A 20,158-nucleotide genomic window follows, 5' to 3' on the forward strand; every position below is an offset into this window, starting at 1 on the left:
AACTGAGTCGCTCCTAGTCTATATTGCAGACTCACAAGGGAGCCGGACAACTGAAGCCAAGACAGACAGGTTAGTCCACTCTAGAAGTGGTGAGGAAAGAGTGATGCAAGGCAGTTCAATGTCTTAGCCAAAGGTAACAAGGTACACCAATGACACATAACTGTTGTGAAGGTGAGGAAATTCATGAGGGTTTGGGGCTCAGAAGTCAAGGCTGATTTTCTTTATGACTTTAAAACCGCAAACCTTTTCTTTGTGACTTGTTAAGCTTCTAGCAACCACGTCCTGGACCTGGGACCGTTCTTCAGCGTTCTTCTCCATGGCAACTGTGAACAAGGACCTGGCTGCTCCTCCATCTGCGGCAATGAAGTTTATAGTGATGAAAGAAGGAAGGTCCACTTTGGGGGGCCCTCCTGGGGCCGGATCTTGCAAAAAGGAGGCATCGTGTACGCCTTTTCCTGTACCTTTCGCCATCACTTTATCCTCCGATGAAACAGGATATTTGTAGTTTGGGGTTGAAATGAGGGGTGTTTTGGTGTCCTCTGAGCTTGGTGGTTTTCTTGCAGACGTTTCATTACCCAAACTAAGAAACATCATCAGTGCACCATAACCTCTTCCTCAAAGTCTGAGCCGGTCATGATAGCAGCTTTCTTACTGCTTTTTGTAAGGCACAAGAAATGGATGGACAGGACTGTATTTTGAAATTACTTGCGGAGCATCCAATGAGTTTGTAACAGGGAAGGCTTCTTCTGTCCCCTCTCTCAGCAGAGTCTTTGCTTGTCAGAAGGCTGAAAAATGACAAGCAAAGTCCACGAGGAAGCCACCATTAAGGATGTAAGTCAGTCATCACATGACCATGACCGATTTTTTGTGGCGGTTGCTAAGCAAAAGCTGTGGTTGGTGGTTAGCCAATGAGCACTCTGGGGAGGTTGGTCGTAGGTTCAGAGAATCACTTAGCAGCCAGTCATAAGTCAAGGATGCTTTTTAAAACCCATGTATTAGAATGCACCGTACTGCATTTGGATAAAAGGACCCACATGTTTGCACCTGAACCCCTGATAATTTACAAGATGGTGAGGCTAAAGCTTAAATATTTTAAACCCAAAACAGAAAGAAAAGAGTCACAGAAGAGACCACGATGTTTGGAAAAATCAAGGCAAACAAAGCCTGAACGGACAGAAAACAAAGTGCCCAAGGCACACCGGCAGGAAGGACTCACAAGGACTCAAGGAAGCAGCCAGTGGCAGACAGATGTCCGCTGGGTCACCGAGTCAGAAGTGACACCACAACAGCGATATCTTTGGAAAAGCGTTCTATGGCAATATCCCCAAATATATAAAACACAAAACCTGCTTTATGCAGATCACAAATTCAGTCCTAAAAACACTGAAGGAGCAGCCCTGGGATTGTATGGATAAAGGCTCCTTCCAACTATCTCTACACCTGGTGTGTCTTCATGTACATCTCTTCAAAGCTTCAGTAGTACAATGGTATCAAGATTTTTGTGTGTGTGTGTGGTTGCTGTAACGTGCCTTTTGTTGTACAGCTTAGCTTTTATTTCAGTCTCAATGGGATAATTGCAAAGACAGAAAAGAAGCAAAACAGCAGCACCATCGTGTGGCAGTCTGTTCATCTGCACTCAAAATGACAAAATTCTTTACTGTATTATTGGCAATTTAATAACGTTGACCATCCCATTATAGTGGGAATTAAATAATGAAAGACTCCATAGGCTTAGAAGAGGAGGAGTTTAAAAGAGAGAAACATAATTCAAAATTAGCCAGATTTAGTATGTAAGTTAGTACGTAGTTCACAGAAAGGCTCCAGACACTCCCAACTCGCTGCTGTGAACCAGCCATGAACCGCAGTTAGGATAGGATCCTGTCCCACTCAGGGCTTGTCAAATCCCACAAGATGGCAGGCAGGGATCTGCTGGACCTTTCCTGCAGATTCCCTCTGCTCCTGTCGAGCAAAACATCCCAGATCTGAATGGGGCCGTGGAAGCCCCCACATGCTGGGATTATTCAATAAGACTTTTTTTTTTTTGAAAGCAGAAGAGAGGGAGAATGATCACAAGCTAAGCTTGGATTAAACAAGTTACCTTTCTACATTTTAAATATCTGTTTATATATATCAGGGGTGGGGGACCTTGGCCCTTTTATGACTTGTGGACTTCAACTCCCAGAATTCCTGAGCCAGCATGGCTCAGCAATTCTGGGAGGTGAAGTCCACAAGTCATAAAAGAGCCAAGGTCCCCCACCCCTGGTTTATATTTACACAAAAGCAGTGTAAACAAAAAAATTAGCTTGTGACTAAATTTGAAAATCAAACATACAAGCAAATCCCTTTGAAGCAGACCCCAAAGAGTTCTCCATTAGGGCCAAAGGCCAAGCAACACAGAGCCGTGCAGAGGTGGGGGAAAAAGCAGAGGTGACCTTGGAGAAGAAAAGGGAGAGCAAAGGAGGATTTAAGGGCAGGGAGAGAAGGGATCATTAGAAATAAAATTCTTCGGTATAAGAGGAGAGGAGAACAATGTCTTTGGGCTTTCAAAATTCTTTTCCTAAACCCTGTTATAGACTTATGGACTTCAGCTCCCAGAATCCCCCAGCCAGCCATGCTACGCTAAAAACTAAGCCAGCGCTCCACTGGACAGGGGCCCAAGCAGGCGGCCTGCACTAAATAAATATTGAAACGTTGGGCAAGTCTGATGCGCAGGGACCTCGGCTGCCAAAATACTCAAAAGGAGCAGATCAGCGACTATATCCTTTTTTCTACATACTGGAGGAGCCAAATAGACAGCTGCTACAATTAAGACATTTGAGGCCGAGGCGCTACAGCATTTCTTCTAAGATGTCAAGTAAGCTTTTGTACTAGTTTTGGTCCACCTGATGTTCAATCTACAGGTAATCCTCACTAAATGGCTAACTGGGACAGGCAGTTCTGCCACTTGGTGGGAAATCACATGGAGACAACTGTGCTTTCTAGCTGGAAGGAGGCAAGACTAGTCAGTTTTTCAATTCTCTTTGTCTTCTAACTATCCCCCACCCTTTGGAAAGCTCCCATGCCTGCTTGCTGCCTTCTACACATCAAAAGCAACGCAACTGCACCAGCAGCGTCAGGCAAAAGAGAGTTTGCTTGCTTTTTTCTCCTCACCCCCTCTCACAGAGCTGAGAGCCTGGAAAAAAAGAGATTTCAGAGTGTTTGCATGGCTCACGGCTCCCTGCCTGACTGCATTGCTTTCAGTCTGCAGAAGAGCAAACAACTTACTCTCTTGCAATCCCTTCCTCTCCAATCTCTCTTCTCTGCAAGGGGCACTGACTGTATTGGCAATCACAAATGGTCATAAATGGGCCATAAAGTTTTCGACACCACGTAGGCTTTTGAGCAAGCTGCCATAGGCCAATGTTCCACATTAAAGTAGGCTTGATTAAAGTTGAGACAAGGACATGGAAAAGCATCTGTCATCATTAGTTATGAAGCCACTGTACAGTTGGGTCTTGCTGATTTGGAAGGGCAAACAGGGTCCCTCTGAGGGATGGGCAGCAGGAGGTAAGCTGTTTAACACAGATAACTGCCACAGGTTTGCTGGTGTTGGGATACAGATAAGCTGGGCAGAGCTTAGGAAGAGGAGTCTACGTAGATGTAGGTCCTCAATGCGAATGCTGAATTCCGTTAGTTAGGGATCTATCAGAGTAGAAGCTGTCCTGTTTCTCAGGCACTTAAAGGTCAATGGCAAACAATGACAGTCCCCTGGAAAAGGAGGAAGGGCAGACTAGGCCATAGGGAAGAGGACAAGAGCCGGTGGGCAGAAACTCTATAGAACAAGACCCACACTCAAAATAAGGAGTAACTGCCTCACTGGGAGAGCTACTAAGTGTGGAATAGCCTCCCTCCTGGAGTTATGGAAGCTCAGTCACAGAAGTTTTCCACGCAAAGACTGGGCAGCTGCTATCCAGGACGGCATGAGAATTTCTGCCCTTGGCAGGACGTTGGACCAGAAGATCTTACCACCTACATTTTGAGGGCCCTGCTTTAGTTGGCAGTCTTAATATTTGACTACAGTACAGCACCACGCAATGGATGCCGTTGTTTTCTCTTTCAGACTGTTGCGTTTTATTTCTTAAATTTTTATTTATTATATTACTGTCAGTTACCATAAACAGGAATTTAAAGGGAAAAGAAAGAAAAATCTATCCTTCGGAGACCTCAATAATTAGACTTCAGTCCAGTTCATCTACAAAATCAACCGCGACCATTGGACCCAATTCTACATGGGACAAACATCCATTAAAAAACAGGCTCCGCAAACACCGGCTGGCAGTCCAAATGCCACAATCCCAAATCCTGTTTTGTAGTCTGAGGCCTGCACCCCCACCGGGCCACGCTGGCTCTCGGCAGCTCCTCTCCATCCGCCCATCCTTCACCCATCCTTCACCCAGAACGACGTCTTTACGGAGGAACAGCCTCAGAAGCAACGAATAACAACACAGAAAAGAGCCCTTTCTAGCCAGATGTTTTGCCTAGTGGGTCACGGAAGGCAAGCAACGTTTATGGCGCAGGGATACCTCAAAACAGAAGAAGGCAAACTGCAATTTTAAGTAAATACTTCAGAGGGAGACAAACCCCAGTTCACGTAAATATTTATATTTCCCATCTGTCAGCCACACCAACTTCTCAAAAAGAAATATGTTTCTCTACCATGCAACATAACATTTCCATTTCTTCACAGAAACATTGCAAAAGTCTTCTCTCTGGGAGATTTAAAAAAAACTGTCCCAGAATCTACCCCAAACAATATTCACCCCATACTTCTTATTCCCTAAAACATTCAATTCCCAAACAAGTTTGTTGTGCTTTTTTTCTGAATAGCTGCAAATGTGCACTGCGAACATACCATGGATTGCCTCTGAAAAACTACAAGGCTCGCTTTTTCTGTAGAAAATAGGAAGAAACACTTAATAATGTATTGAGGCAGAAAGCAAAATGTGAAGCTGAGTTTTTCAAGTTCATAATTAAAAGTCTTAATTCCTAAATCGAACTGTGGCTTTAATCTTATCATTCACCTATCTGAGACGGTATAGGTTCTTCTGCTTGAGCCAGGAGGGGGCTGGACGAGAGAGAAGGCCTCCAAGGTCCCTTCCAGCCCTATTCTGTTCTAAAGTCTATTTTTGTTTTTTAAAATCCCAGTAGAATAAAAAAAAATGGAATGGACTGTCCAGCAATGTGTTACAACAAAATGCAAACACTTTAAATCTTTGGACATTTATTGCAGAAAGGCAATGTGTTGATATCCTCATGTAAATTATCTTAAAATAGAAGCAGCAAGGAGTTTGTTTTTAAAAAAAATATTTCAGAAGAGCGGACTAGTTTGTTCCTGTTGACTTAAAAATCATAATAAAGCAAGATTCCATTTGAGATGTTATCAGGGTGATCACACCTGGGGCTGAAATGGATCATTCATCATTCATCCATTTATATAGAACCATTTTTAAATAGGAAATCACATCATTTACGGGGGTGGGGGGGAGCTTGGCTGACCTTCAGTGAAAATACATCTTCAAGGAGTATTGATTATTATAAAATGTATCTCACTGAAAGATAGCAAGATCCAGATTAATCAATATTTTGAAGTTCTGATGCATCAGAAGCTATGCAAAAATGCCATGTGATCATTTAATGATTATGATAATAATTTATCTGCTCCACGCATGCCCTTGATCTGAATCACTCTGGGGAGCAGTGGAGAGAACCCCAGGGCAGGGCTGGGCAATTATGGCCCCTTTATGACCTATGGACTTCAACTCCCAGAATTCCTGTGGTCAGCATGGCTGACTCAGGAATTCTGGGAGTTGAAGTCCTCAGGTTGTAAAAGGGACGTATTTGCCCACCATTATCCTAGAGCAGAGGTCCGCAACCTTGACAAATTTTAAGACTTGTGGTCTTCAGCTCCCCGCTGGCTGAGGAATTCTGGGAGCTGAAGTCCACAAGTCTTAACGTCGTCAAGGTTGCAGACCCCTGTCCTGGAGGGTGGATTCCCTGGGACGATTCTTTGGCTGACACCTCCAGCTTCATTCCAAATGCAACAGAGTTTTTTTTTTTTAATTGAAAATTTTATAAAAGTTTTACAATATATCTCCCTCCCTCCCCAAACCCCACCTTCCCCTCCCCCCTCCTTCCCCCCCGACTTCCCAGAGTCAATCACAGGGTTAACAATACAATAACCATACTCGATGTCTAACATTAATCACTATTAGATTAACAAATCTATAACATCCTTTAACTCTCTTTTAAACAAACATATTAAACACAACAATTATAACATCTTATTACTAATTATAAATAATAATAAACTACATTAACACTCTAAGGTTTACTCAAAAAACAAATGAAACTTTTTAGTTCCATATTTGCTCTCAATATAATCTATCCATCTTCTCCAACAGAGTTAATGTAGACCATCCATAAGACTATATTGCTTTCAATATATTTTTCCACATTGTACATGTTTTCAGAACTTTAAAGATGCCAGCATAGTTTCTGAGGGGAGATTCTATCAAATTCTACCGCTACTATCATGTACGCAACAGGTGAAATCCTTGCGGCCTGTTCTTTGGCTGGTGTTCCCACCAATTTTTCATTACTGGCACATTTTGGTGATAGTGTGATTTATAATATATAATAATGAATAACGTGTTATGTCATTATTATTAAAATTGCATTCTGACCAACTTTCAACACCTCTGTGCGACGTGGCCAATCCCAGTTTGGAGATCTTTCCCGTCATTTGCCATTATATCGGGGATGCCTGTATCTATGAGGGGGGACTGGATTGTTGAAAAAGCTGAAGAGGGAGGGGACTAATTAACACTGGGACTGAAGACCACCCTGAGATCCCAGCTCTGTAGATTAGGCTAGGAGGTAAAAGAAAGAAAAAGACCTTAGAAGACTCTTTTAATTCGAGAGAGAAAGCTGTCGTTCAAAATAAGAAACATCTAAGAGTTTAAAAGAAAGGCCGACTGTGAAATCACTTTCAGTCTACCATTTATACATGTCATTTTGACCAGGAGATAATAATCTTACGTCCATTTGCCACGGGTAATATACCCTGGCACAGACTAAGCGGCCCTGCATAATTCATGGAGCAGGAAAAGGTTTCTGCAACAAAGCAACCCAAACCAAGATTTCAGAGGCGATAAAAAGCAATTATTTCATTTATATAAACATTTAACTGTGGAGAACGTGGAGTCACTGCAACACAGGGCTACTTCTTCTTCTTTTTTGGGGGGGGGGGGGAAAATAGACTCCCGGGACAGGTGAACACGTTTATTCCTGCCAAACAGCACCGTTCACACGTATGCGGCCAGATACAACTACTGAAAGTAGCTGAAAGTAGAGAGAGTCAGCTTTAGGAACAGAACTATATTCTACAACACAGAGAGTCCTTGCCTTACAACAGTTCATTTAGTGTCTGTTTGAAGTTACAACAGCACTGAAAAAAGTGACTTAAGACCGTGTTTCACACTTATGACCTTTGTAGCATCCCCAGGGACACGTGATCAAAGCTGAGATGCTGGACATCCGGTTCATGTTTATGGCGGTCGCAGTGCCTCCCAGGGTCACGTGGTCACTTTTTTGCCACCTTCTCACAAGCAAAGTCAATGGGGGAAGCCAGATTCACTTAACGACCGTGTTACTAACTTAACAACTGCAATGATTCACTTAACAACTGTGGCAAGAATGTTCATAAAAATGGGGCAAAATTCATTTAATGAATTTCTAGAAGTTCTCCAATGTAGTTCTTCCAATGCTCGGAGGGATGGAGGGATGGATGGATGGATGGAGGGAGGGAGGGAGGGAGGGAGGGAGGGAGGAAAACATTTGTATTATTTTTAATACAAACATATTTGTGTTAATTTTAAGGAAAAATAGATTAAAGCTACTATAAGTAAACAGTGAAAACAGAACACTTCCTATTAAATTAGTAGAAAATCAGGCTTAAGAAGTAATATTGAATTTCTTACAGCTTTTTATGTTTCTCCTCTGCCAAGATCTGGTCATTTGGTTTCAACCCGTATCTGAAAATATAGGGGGGAAAAAACCTAGTTAATGGAAAAGAAATGAACACAGAAGCAGTTTTCCATATTGTTATAAGATCTTGACAGTTAGTCAACATTGCTTTTATTTTCTTATTTGATACATTATCACGTATTTTAGATACGTCTATGATCCTAAACAAGTTATTTTAAAATAATAAACAAAAAAATGTTCAAAAGCAAAATAAACTGAACAAGAACCATCGTAATTCCTTGTTTTCAGTTTGCAAGGAGATCCCACATCTTTCATCCGCACAGAACAAAAATACTAGAAGATAGATAGATAGATAGATAGATAGATAGATAGATAGATAGATAGATAGATAGATAGATAGATAGATAGATAGATAGATAGATAGATAGATAGATAGATAGATAGATAGCCTTTATTGTCATATTTTAGTGTGGGCACAATGGCAGACATTAAAAATGAAAGCTTGCTCTCAAAGTGTGCACATACGTAACACATATTTAAACATACTATGCAGAAACATATAAAGACCTTACTGTATGTTACACTTGTTTTATGTTACATTTGCAGATAATGGTACCACAGATGATAAGTAATTCATATTAATATGGGATGAATTGAAAATCCTTGAGAAAATGTTGTTGAAGGGAACTAACCTTTCCCCGAGAAAACATTATAATAATGCATAATTACCCAATTATGAAGAATTTCTGATCAAGATGCATAAGATGTGGAAAAATAGTCACAAAACTTTCCACCACCTTCTCCAAACTGTCAGGATGAATGCTAGATTTTTAACACTCTACATTTGTAGAGTTCAATCATTTCAGGGTTTTTCTAAATAGATTCTTTGGTATTTTTAGAACCTGCATTAGCTTTTACCTGATTCTTCAAGTGGGGAATCGGTCACAATCTGTTACCAGAGGCAGCCCTCAACCTGTTCATCTAGTGACCGTTTGAAGTCACAATGGCACTGAGAAAAATGACTTATGACTGTTCCTCACACTTACGACCGTTGCAGCATCCCCCTAGTCATGTGATTTATATTCAGACGCTTGGCAACTGACTCCCATTTATGGTGGTCACAGCGTCCCGCCAGGGTCACGTGCTCCCCTTTTGCGACCCTCTGACAAGCAAAGTCAATGGGGAAGCCAGATTCACTTAACAACCGGGTTACTCATTTAATGGCTGCAGTGATTCACTTAACAACCGTGGTGAGAAAAGTCAGAAAATGGGGGAAAATGCACGTAGCACATTTCCCACTTAGCAACATCAATTTTGGGTTTTATTGTGGTCGTTAAGTCGAGGACCACCTGTGTAAGCAAACTTAGCCTAGCAGCCTCCCATTTTCCCCCCTTTTCTGATAAACGGGACCACTGATCCATACAACAATTGTCCTTGTACGATCAGAACTCAAAGTAAGAAAAATTCGGCATCACAAAAATCCAAGTGATTTGTAGCTCATGTCAATCATAAGATTTCTTTGTTCTCGTTGTCTCCAAGTGCTTGCTTTTAAGGAACTGGGCTATTCATCGTTCGAGCATTAGGTCAGATCTGGACCCAACAAATACTGTTTAAATACACAAATGTAATCTGGCGCTAGCACTGCTCTGCAGGACCTACTCAAAGAGTTTTATTCGATTAGGACAACAATGAGGAATTAAAAGTCGCATTAGGCAGCATAATTTATAAAGGCGGCTTCCGGTGAGATGCAGATCTTCCTACCAGCTCATCCAGGAGACGTCCATCTTGTTCTTGTTTATAACTCAACTCGTCTTTGTACAGATAAACATCTGAGCCAAATAATCTCTTCTGTCTGGCAGCCTCGCCCTCATGGTGCATTTGGACAAAATTTTAAGCTGCAGAAAGAGCTTTTGAATGTAACACCAAAATAATAGGTTTAAATGATTAAAAGCGACTGAGAAAGCAAGGAGAGCCAAAGCTGATTAATGGCTGCACCGCGGAGACCTCCGATGCCTTCAGCCATCAGCCTTAGGATCGATCCTGCCTTCTCGGTTTCAGAGGGGGGCCTTGGGGTGACGCACACCCTGAACCCCGTCCACCCCCCCAGGGAGCCTGCTCTGCTCTGGCGTTGCTCAACTGCCTGGGAATCTCCCTCCCTCTCCTACTGTAAACTTGCCCAGGTAATGTGGGCGAACAGGAGGGTCCCCTCGGCTGCCAAATGTTCCAGCCCTCCAGCGTGAAAGGAGCCCCCCCCCCCAGCTGAGGAAAGCCCTCCCAACCGGAGGTGTGGATTCGGGAGATACTCACCTCAACACTCTCTATATTTAGGAAACCGGCCAAGAAAAAAAAGGGGGGGAAACCCCTGCCAAGATATTAAAGTGTTAAGCTGACTATAATCAGCCTCACGTTATTGTTGCTATCATTTTCATTTTATGTATTCATTTATGTAATCAGCCACGTTGAGTAATTCTATATGCAGCAAGACAGAGAGTTATTATTACTATTATTAGCCTAAGTAGATGCAAATAGCAAGAGCGGGTTTTGGGTTCCTCCGAGTGACAGGAGCTGCATCCAACGTACCAATTTTAGTTCAGGTTTTGCTAGACTGGGACTCGGATTCAAACGCCTCACCGTCAAGAAACATCCGGAAGCATCTGTGGTCAGTGGGCATCTCTTAGCTCAGGGGTCTTCAAACCCGGCCCTTGTATGACTTGCGGACTTCAACTCCCAGAATTCCTCAGCCAGGCAGTGAGGAATTCTGGGAGCTGAAGTCCACAAGTCATCAAAGGGCCAAGTTTGAAGACCCCTGTCTTAGCTTAACTTATTTCCCAGAACAGCTGCAGGGATAAAACTGGAGGAAGGGATCTCAGGAGCAAAAGTGGGACATAAATCAACTGGAGGAGTAAATGGGAAGAACGGGTTTTCTTATGGAATTAACCCTTTGGCGCCCTCCTTCACAGCTAGGCTTAGGAGGGACATTCTGACAACAGGAGAGCTCCACAAAACACTAGGTGCGAAGTACAATTAGTCCTCGGTTATTATGACCACCATTATTATGACAACAGCTGGGACCAGAATTTCCACGGCTAAGCAAAGTGGTTGTTAAATAAGTGGCACCCGGTTTTACTCTCATTTTGCCACAGTTGTTAAGCAAATCACTGCAGTTGTTTAATGAGTCATACAATCATTAAGCAAACCGGCTTCCCCCGTTGACCCTTCTCGTCAGAAGCCGGCTGGGAAGGTCATAAACGGGGATCCCAGGACACTGCAGCCGACATAGACACAACCGCACTTATGGGAAGCCTCAGGTCCTGGCTCCATGAGGAATTGGGAAAGGCCCCGTCCAGTCCCACCATCTCTGCTCTTCAGGGACAGGCGTTACTCGGCCTGGCATCTCTTCCCCAGAAGTCCCCCCCCTCAATTCAAATGATGGTGAAAATGTTGCATTTTCTGGCAACCGTGCCAAATAGGAAGAAAACAGCTAGAATTTCTCAGCTGCTCAGGTAGAAAATTTCTTTAATGTGAAAGTCTCTGTTATGACTAACTCCAAAATTGTTTCAACTTGTTTTTCTGTTTAATTTCCTAAGATGAAGGAGCCAAATGGGTTATTAGTCAGCACAGCTCCTCACCCCAACTCCAGCCAGACCTTCCCAAACGACAAAGTCTAACCCTTTAATTATGGGAGACTTTTTGGTATCAAAGGAAGCTAGTTAAATAAACAGCCACTTCGGACAGACAGAGGCGTCCTTAAATTAAGAGGCGTTTAGGGTGACAGACTCAGGAAAGATTTGCTGGATCTTTGAAGTATTCTTTGTCCCTGCTCAGTTTAGGAGTCTACAGTCACAAAGAGTTGATCTGAATTTTTTTTACTCCATTTTAATCATTTTGGACACATAAATGCTTCTCTCCTAAGATAAAAATGTTGCTTTTGATATCCCCTTTACATCACAAAGCTGACAGATAGAACCAAAGCCCCCCCCTCCTCCCCAGAGCTTCAACAAGCCTCAATCAATCAGAATAGAGATGGAAGGGACCTTGGAGATCTTCTAGTCCAACCCCCTGCTTGAGCAGGAGACCCTATACTATTTCAGACAAGTGACTGTCTAGTCTCTTCTTAAAAACTTCCAGTGATGGAGCACCCACGATTTCTGAAGGCAACTTCTGTTCTACTGATTAATTGTTCTCACTGTCAGGAAGTTTCTCCTTAGTTCTAGGTTGCTTCTCTCCTTGGTTAGTTTCCATCCGTTGCTTCTTGTCCTGCCCTCGGTTGCTTTGGAGAATCGGTGGACTCCCTCTTCTTTGTGGCCTTCCTAATCCAATTCTCAGTTTCCTATTTTCATTTCTGTCCTGCAATTGATGTATATCCTATTAGGGAAGCAGAGCAGCTAGCAAAACGCTGTGTATCCTCCTGCTGAAGTGAAGCTGTTTACAGAGCAAAGATACAAAACAGCCCTAAAAATGCAATATAATTTTATTATATTCGAGATGAGCTTCAAGATGAAATACATCCTGAACTGAAAGAAGGAACAGACCAATTAAGATTGTATGAAATTTTATAATCAAACATTAATCAAGTGTCAATGCCAGAAAATAATCGGTAGTTAATATCAGCTTAACCTGCCACAATTCCAAGGAGCAACCCAGACAGAGATGTACAAGAATGGAATGGAATGGAATGGAATGGAATAGAATAGGATAGAAAAGGATAGGATAGGATAAGGATGGAATGGAATGGAATGGAATAGAATGGAATAGGTGCTATATAATTTAAAAATTGTGTTACAGTGCAAGAGAGAATGAACAATTAATGACTTCTAAGCTGTTAACTTGGGACCGAAAGGCAGGGGTCCCCCAATTCCCGGGCTGTGCAATGGGATCAGTCTGCAGCCCGTTGGAAACCGGACCACGTAAGTGGCAGGCAAGTGCCCATGCCGCCCGTGAGCTAGGTTGCGCATGTAAAACCCCCCCCACCCCCACTGCTGCTGCCAGTCCGTGGAGCCAGGAAGGTTGGGGACCACCACCGGAGAGGAAGGAAGAAACAAAGTAAAATGAATTGCAAATTCTAAATTCTTTTCCCTGAGATAAAAGAGCTTCAAAAGCAGCAACCAATTGGGAAAATGGGCAAGAACAGCAGGAGAAGCCCCCGGGGGGGCCACCGACAGTCACTCAGAAAACCCAACCTCAGTGTGAGCCATCCCCAAAGCCCCCCCCACCTGATTCACAGACCTCAGAGAGGTGCAAATGGTTGATTCAGCGAGAGAGAAGCAGAACAGAGGGAACCTTCTGGATTAAACACACACAATTATGTGGCAAAAATTCTGCTATAATTAAAGATCAGCATTTCTTTTAGTTGGCAAATTTTCATGTTCCACTTCGCAAACAAGTAAAACAACTGGACTTGGCATTTACAATGAAATTTGTTATAAGAGGGATTAACTTCGCAGGACATATAAGAGAAATGTAAGCAGTTTCTACGTCTTAAAAGCACAATGCAGAGCTTTTCACTATTTAAATGTTGCAGGAGAACACATCTAGCAATTCATCACCCAGCCAGGGAGTAAATTGGCCTGAGCTGACTTACAGGATCGGGCTAATAAGAAATAAAATATTCTTCGGGACATGCTCATACTCATAAAATCCTGTGTTGTTGAACCCATGGAAACCCTGCAAGGCTCCACAAGTCATTGCTCTTTCAAGCTAAAGCAAGTCATGCACGTCAACCTACAGCATCTGAACCTTCTAAAGAAATTCAAAAATTCACCTCCTAAAATTTAATAACATTAATGCTAAAAACGGGGCTGCCTCTGCCAAGTAGAAGAAGCAATAAACATTCAGCTGGCATGAAAACAAGAGAACAGTTGATAGCCCCAAATTCAAAATAACTTTATTGCTGTCATTAACCAGCAGAAAGAAAAAGCAGGAGAAAATACTTTTTGAATATCCAGAACATTCAATACTATATAAGGAGGAGCAATACATAAAAAATGTGAGGAGGCATCATTATGATTGGTTAAAACAAGCTTAAAATCTAGAATTATGGAGTCCTTGACAAATCTGAGGAAGGGACCGTACAATAGCTGGCACAAAAAACCGAACGGCCGGTGTGCAGCGGTCAGGCAGAGCCATTCCCTGCTCAGACAAGTTGAATTGCTCTTCATTATTCTCTCTCTCATTTTCCAGGCCGCTGCCCGCAGCCTGGCAACCTCAGGTTGTTCCAGGATTGGTATCAGAAAGTAAGAAGGACTTGCACGGCTGCTCATGACATCCCGTTCTGCCAGCCAGGAGTGGGGCCTTTCAAGACGCTGTGTGTGAAACCGGCAGTGCAAAAAGGAGGAGCTCAACGGCCTCTACTTGTCCCGAGTCACAGGGGCCTCCTGGTAAAAGTGATGGCATCCTTTTTTTTGGTATCTTCCAGCCATCCCATCCCAGCAGAAGGAGGAAGAGGGATGCGACAGGGAAGGCCTCCCCAACGTCTGGCAGAAGACCATAGAGAAGCACCACCCTTCAAGGCTGGGTCGTCACCACAAGGGAGACCAAGCCATCATTTGCCCCACCATCCAGCCAACAACTTCAGGGTGGAAACAGCTGGCGCTTCGTTTACCCGGATGTCTGTCCAGAGTCTCTAATTGTCGCTTGCGTATCACAGAGGCCAGCGGAGACCTTCCCCGAGGGTCTTGGGAGGGAGCCCCGACAGCCTCAGGCCGCACCTGCAAGTCTGGAACGCTTCCTTCCCAGTCACAGCCCCACATTTGGACCTGGGCTGCCTCTTCTCACGTCCACCGATTCTCCCTCTCCCACGGACGTCCCACAGCCGCCCTCAGGCTGGCAAAGAACCGGATTCCTCTTCTGACTCAAGGGTCTCAAAACACCCTCCCAGCTTTACCTTGTGGGTAAGGAGTGGGCAGTGGAAGCAGTAAACAAGGGAGGTGGTGGTTCTCCTGCTTCTGAGGAAATGTTGAGAGAGAGGCCTGTCATCTCCTCCCACGATGGTTTTTCCCTAACCACAAATGTATTTAAAGCATCAGGTCAAAAATTCCAGGCTGAACAGAGACAACAAAGTCTAGAAGTTTCATTTCTGCTAGTAAAAGCCTCACCCTAAGCTGTCAAGAAGTGAACGGAGAACCCCTTAAGCAGCCTGCAGATTTACCTCAAGAAACGCGTCCAGGTCGAAGGGTGGGCCACTTTGGAAACCAAAAATGGGCCGGCCCCACAATTCAAGGTTCCCAAAGGTTTAGGGGAGAAATGAGGATCCTTGCAGTCTGCAGATGTTGTTGCTGAGGTGCAAATCTCAGTTTTGGTATTTGAAGCTCTCCCTTCATAGAACACAGAATCCTAGGGCTAGAAGGGACCTTGAAGGTCTTCTAGTCCAACCCTCTGCTCAAGTCAGAAGACCTTATACCCTCCTGGTCAAATGGCTGAAGAAGCTTCTTGGATGAGAAGCGAAACATTTTCAAGGAAAAAATCAAGTCCAGCTGCCTTTTGGAAAAAGCACCTCTGGGACTCCAGTGATGAAACACCGAAACGGACGGAAGGGGTCAGTTTCATTTTGTAAAAGGAAATTATCTTCTCCCATTCCTGACAGGTCCTGAACACAGGAGAGCCTTCTTTAAAAAAGCCCCTTAATCAAGAGGGGTGAGATTTTAGACAGATCTAGGTCAGCTACTTCATGACACTATTTCACATTAGGACCTGTTTCTTTAAAGATGCAGCCCGATGGGCGTACGAAAAGCTAGAGACCAAGAAACCAGAGAATATGTTACTGAAACAAATTATATTACTGCCCTTAATTATCATTTTAGCCAAGTCCTCTGAAATCTAGAAATACTGAAAAAGAAGCAACAACTGGAATAGCAACGATGGAAATAATAAATATTTGGTACATTTGTCTATCCTGATTAATTTGAAAGTTCACACATGTTGAGAGTGGCCAAAATACTGAGCGTGGAAAATAAGAGTCACATAAAATTCTAACCGATGTCAGCAAATATGCAAAAGGAAACAATGAGAGTGTTTTCCATTATGTATGTATGTGTATATATATATATATATATATATATATATATATATATATATATATATATATATATATATATATATATATATATATATATATATATATATATTGAAATTGAATATTTATGATATTGGAATCAAAATGGAACCAATGGAGGTTTTTTTTAAAAAAAAAACAGAGAACAAATCACGATTAAGAAAGAATTACATTTTCTACATGGCAAAAGGAATATACTGATAAAGTACCTGCAAGGGGGGGGGGGGAAGCAAAACCTTTAGGGCTAGAGACGATACACTCAGAAAATGAAGTCAGGAAGAAGACCTGCTCTGTCTGCCAAGGAAGGCCCAGAGAAATTCACAGAGTGTTTTACCCGTCAGAGCCGCCTCGCTCTCCCTCTATATTCATTAATGCTTGGAGGTTTGCCAAGAAGGCAAAGGATCACATGTGCCTTACGATGCCATTGTGCAAAAGACAAGACAAGATGCCAACTGTGTCATTATAGAGCACGACTGACGTTACATTCTGACTTGGTCCAGCACAGGGGACTCCAAACTTGGCAACTTTAAAACTTGTGGATTTCAACTCCCAGAATTCCCCAACCAGCCTGGTTGCCAAGTTTGGGGACCCCTAGACTAGTGGTTAAGGCACCAGGCTAGGAACCAGGAGACGGTGAGTTCTAGTCCTGCGTTAGGCACGGAAGCCAAGTCTCAAGGAGACCTCCGTCCCTAATCCCGCCTGAGGCACGGAAGCCGGCCAGGTGACTTTGGACCGGTCTCTTCTCTCTCTCACGTCCTTGAGTTACGCAATTGTGTACACCCTTTGCGTCGTAGTTTTGGGTGACTTCAGCAAGAGGACGCTTCTGGCATACTGCACAGAAACAGAAATCTAAGCAAAATTGTACACGTTTAATTCGTTACTGGGTTGCAACAAAGCAAGCCGGGTCCAGCCCCCGAGGAGGGAGAGGGAGAGCAGAGCAGGAGCGCAGACCGGACGTGTCACCCCCCCCCAGGTGCTGCCCCTTGAAGACCTACTTGTCGAGGAAGTCCTTGTCCACCACGGCACAGATGTCGAGGAGGGGGTTTCCCATCCCAAAGAGGACATTTTCACTGCAAGATAAAAAGAAGTTCTTCAAGTTACTTCATTTTACAGACTGCAGAGTACTTACAACAGTTCGCTTAGTGACCGTTTGAAGTTACAACGGCACTGAAAACAGGGACTTAGGAGCGTTTTTCATCCGTTGCAGCATCCCCCCCCAGGGTCAGGTGATCAAAATTCAGATGCTTGGCAACTGACTCATATTTATGACGGTCGCAGCATCCTGCCAGGGTCACGTGATCCCTTTTCGTGACCCTCTGACAAGCAAAGTCAATGGGGAAGCCAGATTCACTTAACAGCTGCAGTTATTCTCTTCACCACTGTGGCAAGAAAGGTCATAAAATGGAGCAAAATTCACTTAATAACAGGAATTTTGGGCTCAGTTGTCGTTCTAAATCGAGGACTCCCTGCGTAAACTTGCACCATTTGGAGACTGCAAAAGCCTTTTCTCTCTCTCTCTCTCTCTGTCTCTGTCTCTCCCCCCCACCCCATGAAGTCAGGATAATTAATAACCCAAACCACGCCATCAAACAGAGATCAATCAAGACCTTTCAGAGATTTGTTTTTAAGCCTTTTTGTGTGTTTGCGCAAAGAGCCCACGTGGTGCAGAGTTCACAGTAACTAAGTGGCTTTTGAAATCCTCAAATGTTATTTTATCAAGAGATACACTTGAAAAGTCATGAAGATAGCTCAAGCGGCTTTATCTGTAATCCAAATTTTTTTTTTTTTAAAAAAAACAAAAGCCAAAAGGAAAAAAAACAAGTTTGTGGGCACTGGCTGCCCTCCTGTAGATGCCCGAGGAACATTTAAATCCACTCAGTTTGCTTGGAAAGCAAACATTTGATCAATGTTTTGTTGGTCAATTCCTGTAAACTAGCTTTTTCTGGCCTTGAGATAGATATGTTGAGTAAATTCCTAACAGCTTAGCGATAAGTCCCCAAAGCAACAAGTTTTTAAAAGGAGCTGTGGATAGAGCACGTGCTTTCCAGGTTTTCTCTCTAGTATTTATTTATTTATTTATTTGGTAGAAGTAGAGCTGACTGTTCTCGCTAGATAAAATTCACTTACAGTCTCCGTCTGCACTGACCACCGATTTCCATCAGGATAAAGCAGATGCAACAAAATTTTTATGATAACCTTTCTGTACAAAATGTGTTTTATGATTCATCTATCTTATAAATTAATACTAAAATTAAGAGCTGAAAAGTGGAGGGGAGGGGAAGCAAATATTCTTAATGGTTTATTTTGGCTCCAGTTAATAAAAGATTACAATCTTTTTTCAGAGGGAGCCCAAAACCTTTGACCTCTGAAATGGAACCCAAAGGTCTCTTTCTCCAACTGAATCAACATTTTAGGAAATCACACTGGCCCTGTTCAGAAACCAAAGTCTGGATTTTACCAGCCAAATAAGCCCTGTGTCATTTTTTTTTTAATCTGACATTAAAAATGTAAAAAAATAAAATAAAAAAAAATAACATTTAAAAATTTAAAATTTAAATTAATTTTTTTTAAAAAAGGGGGGGTATGATGCAAGTTGGTAAAGAACAAGTCTGACTTATCTTATCCACTACAGGCAAATATGATCAGAGAAATTATCAGTGTCATCAGAAATGTGTATCACAATAAATGATTACAGCTGTAACTTTTTTAAATAGCTGCTTCCACATCATAAGCTAGTCCAAAGTTTATAAAATAATGTTCACATGGCTCACGTGTGTCTCCTTCCAGGCAAGCTCACCACCAGGCCTACCACCCAGATCTGGAGATGAGAGGAGGCCATTCTAGAGATTTCAAGACGTAGGCTGTGAGCTGCAGTGAAATTACTGGGGGGAAAACCTGTGGCATCACGTTTGCAAATGAACTCAGGCTTTCCACCAGACTGGGAAATAAAAAGCCTGAGTTCATTTGCAAACGTGATGCCACAGGTTTTCCCCCCAGTAATTTCAAAAAAAAATTCCTCTGGCCTTGAGGAGTGCAATCAGCTCTCAAAAAGTTGAGACTCCTCATTAGCTAAATAAATTAGAGTCTTCTGGGAAGACAAGAATATTTACTGGCAGATTTCAGCTTTATTTATGTAGATAGGGTACATTCACTACTCAGAGCTGGCTTTGACTAGAGTGATATATAAAGTCCTGTAAATAAATGAACTTGGGAAACCGGAAAATCAATGTTCAGCCACGAAGCTCCTGTGGTTTATACTGAAAAGAGTTCACAGATCCAGTTGTTGTCATTTCAGCTAAACTGCCCTGAACGTACCGGACCTATGGGCAAATAATTGGTTACTCCGAGATCTGAAATAGCTGTTATTTCAGAACTATGTTGCAAATCTTACTTACAAACTCCTGCAATGTTTGCAGAACATTAAATACAGAAACTATTTTGAGACATCCAATATCGTGGCAGTGGGAGCAAAGCCCCACCTGGTTAAAGCAGAGGGAGCCTCCCTCGGCCGTGGCTCCCACTCGGCATCTGCCAAGGAACGGAGGACTAACCAAGTTCCAGGAGGACTAACTAAGTTCCAGGCGGGATCCGCGCTGGTGGCTTCGGTCACCCAGACCCAACCCAAGCCCTTCCAGGCCCTTCCAGGTGACTCCGTTGCCCCGACCGCGCCGGCCTGGGAGGCTTCCCTCGGAAAGGGCTCCCTTCGCCAGCCTGAGCACAGGCCGGGCTGGGTCCACGCCGGCTGGGCAGAGGCCGAGGGCTCCCTGCGGGTCAGCGCCGGACCGCCAGCCTCCCAGGCCCCGCGGGGCTCCCCAGCACCGGAGATGCCGAAGACCCCCCCCGCGCTCCTTCCCCGCTCCTCCCGCCGGGCAGAGCCCCCCGGAGCCTTTGGGGGGGCGGGGTGGGGGGCTTGGTCAGGCCCCCCGCGGAGAACCGGCGCCGCGACTCCCGCCCGCGCCGAAGCCCCCGGACGCTTCTGCCTCCCCCGCAGCGCCCGGGCGCCGCATGCCGAGCGGAGGCAACGGGGAACTTGCGCGGGCTCCGGCGGCGGCGGCGGCGGGGGGCGGGCAGGGGCGCCACGCG

At 43.8% G+C, this 20,158-nt stretch overlaps 1 protein-coding gene across 1 annotated transcript in view; it reads right to left on the reverse strand.

The window, feature by feature from the left end:
- ADK (adenosine kinase) overlaps positions 1-20,158 on the reverse strand; it is a 126,263-nt gene that overhangs the window by 98,700 nt on the left and 7,405 nt on the right. The window contains exons 2-3 of the mRNA XM_015816460.1: positions 17,071-17,145; positions 8,019-8,072 (exon numbers count right to left, since the gene is read on the reverse strand). Coding sequence (XP_015671946.1) covers positions 8,019-8,072; positions 17,071-17,145 — 129 coding nt within the window. The remainder of the gene's footprint in view (positions 1-8,018; positions 8,073-17,070; positions 17,146-20,158) is intronic.

Source organism: Protobothrops mucrosquamatus, unplaced genomic scaffold (assembly GCF_001527695.2).
Source record: "Protobothrops mucrosquamatus isolate PMUCROS unplaced genomic scaffold, P.Mucros_1.0 scaffold454, whole genome shotgun sequence".
NCBI lineage: Eukaryota > Metazoa > Chordata > Lepidosauria > Squamata > Viperidae > Protobothrops > Protobothrops mucrosquamatus.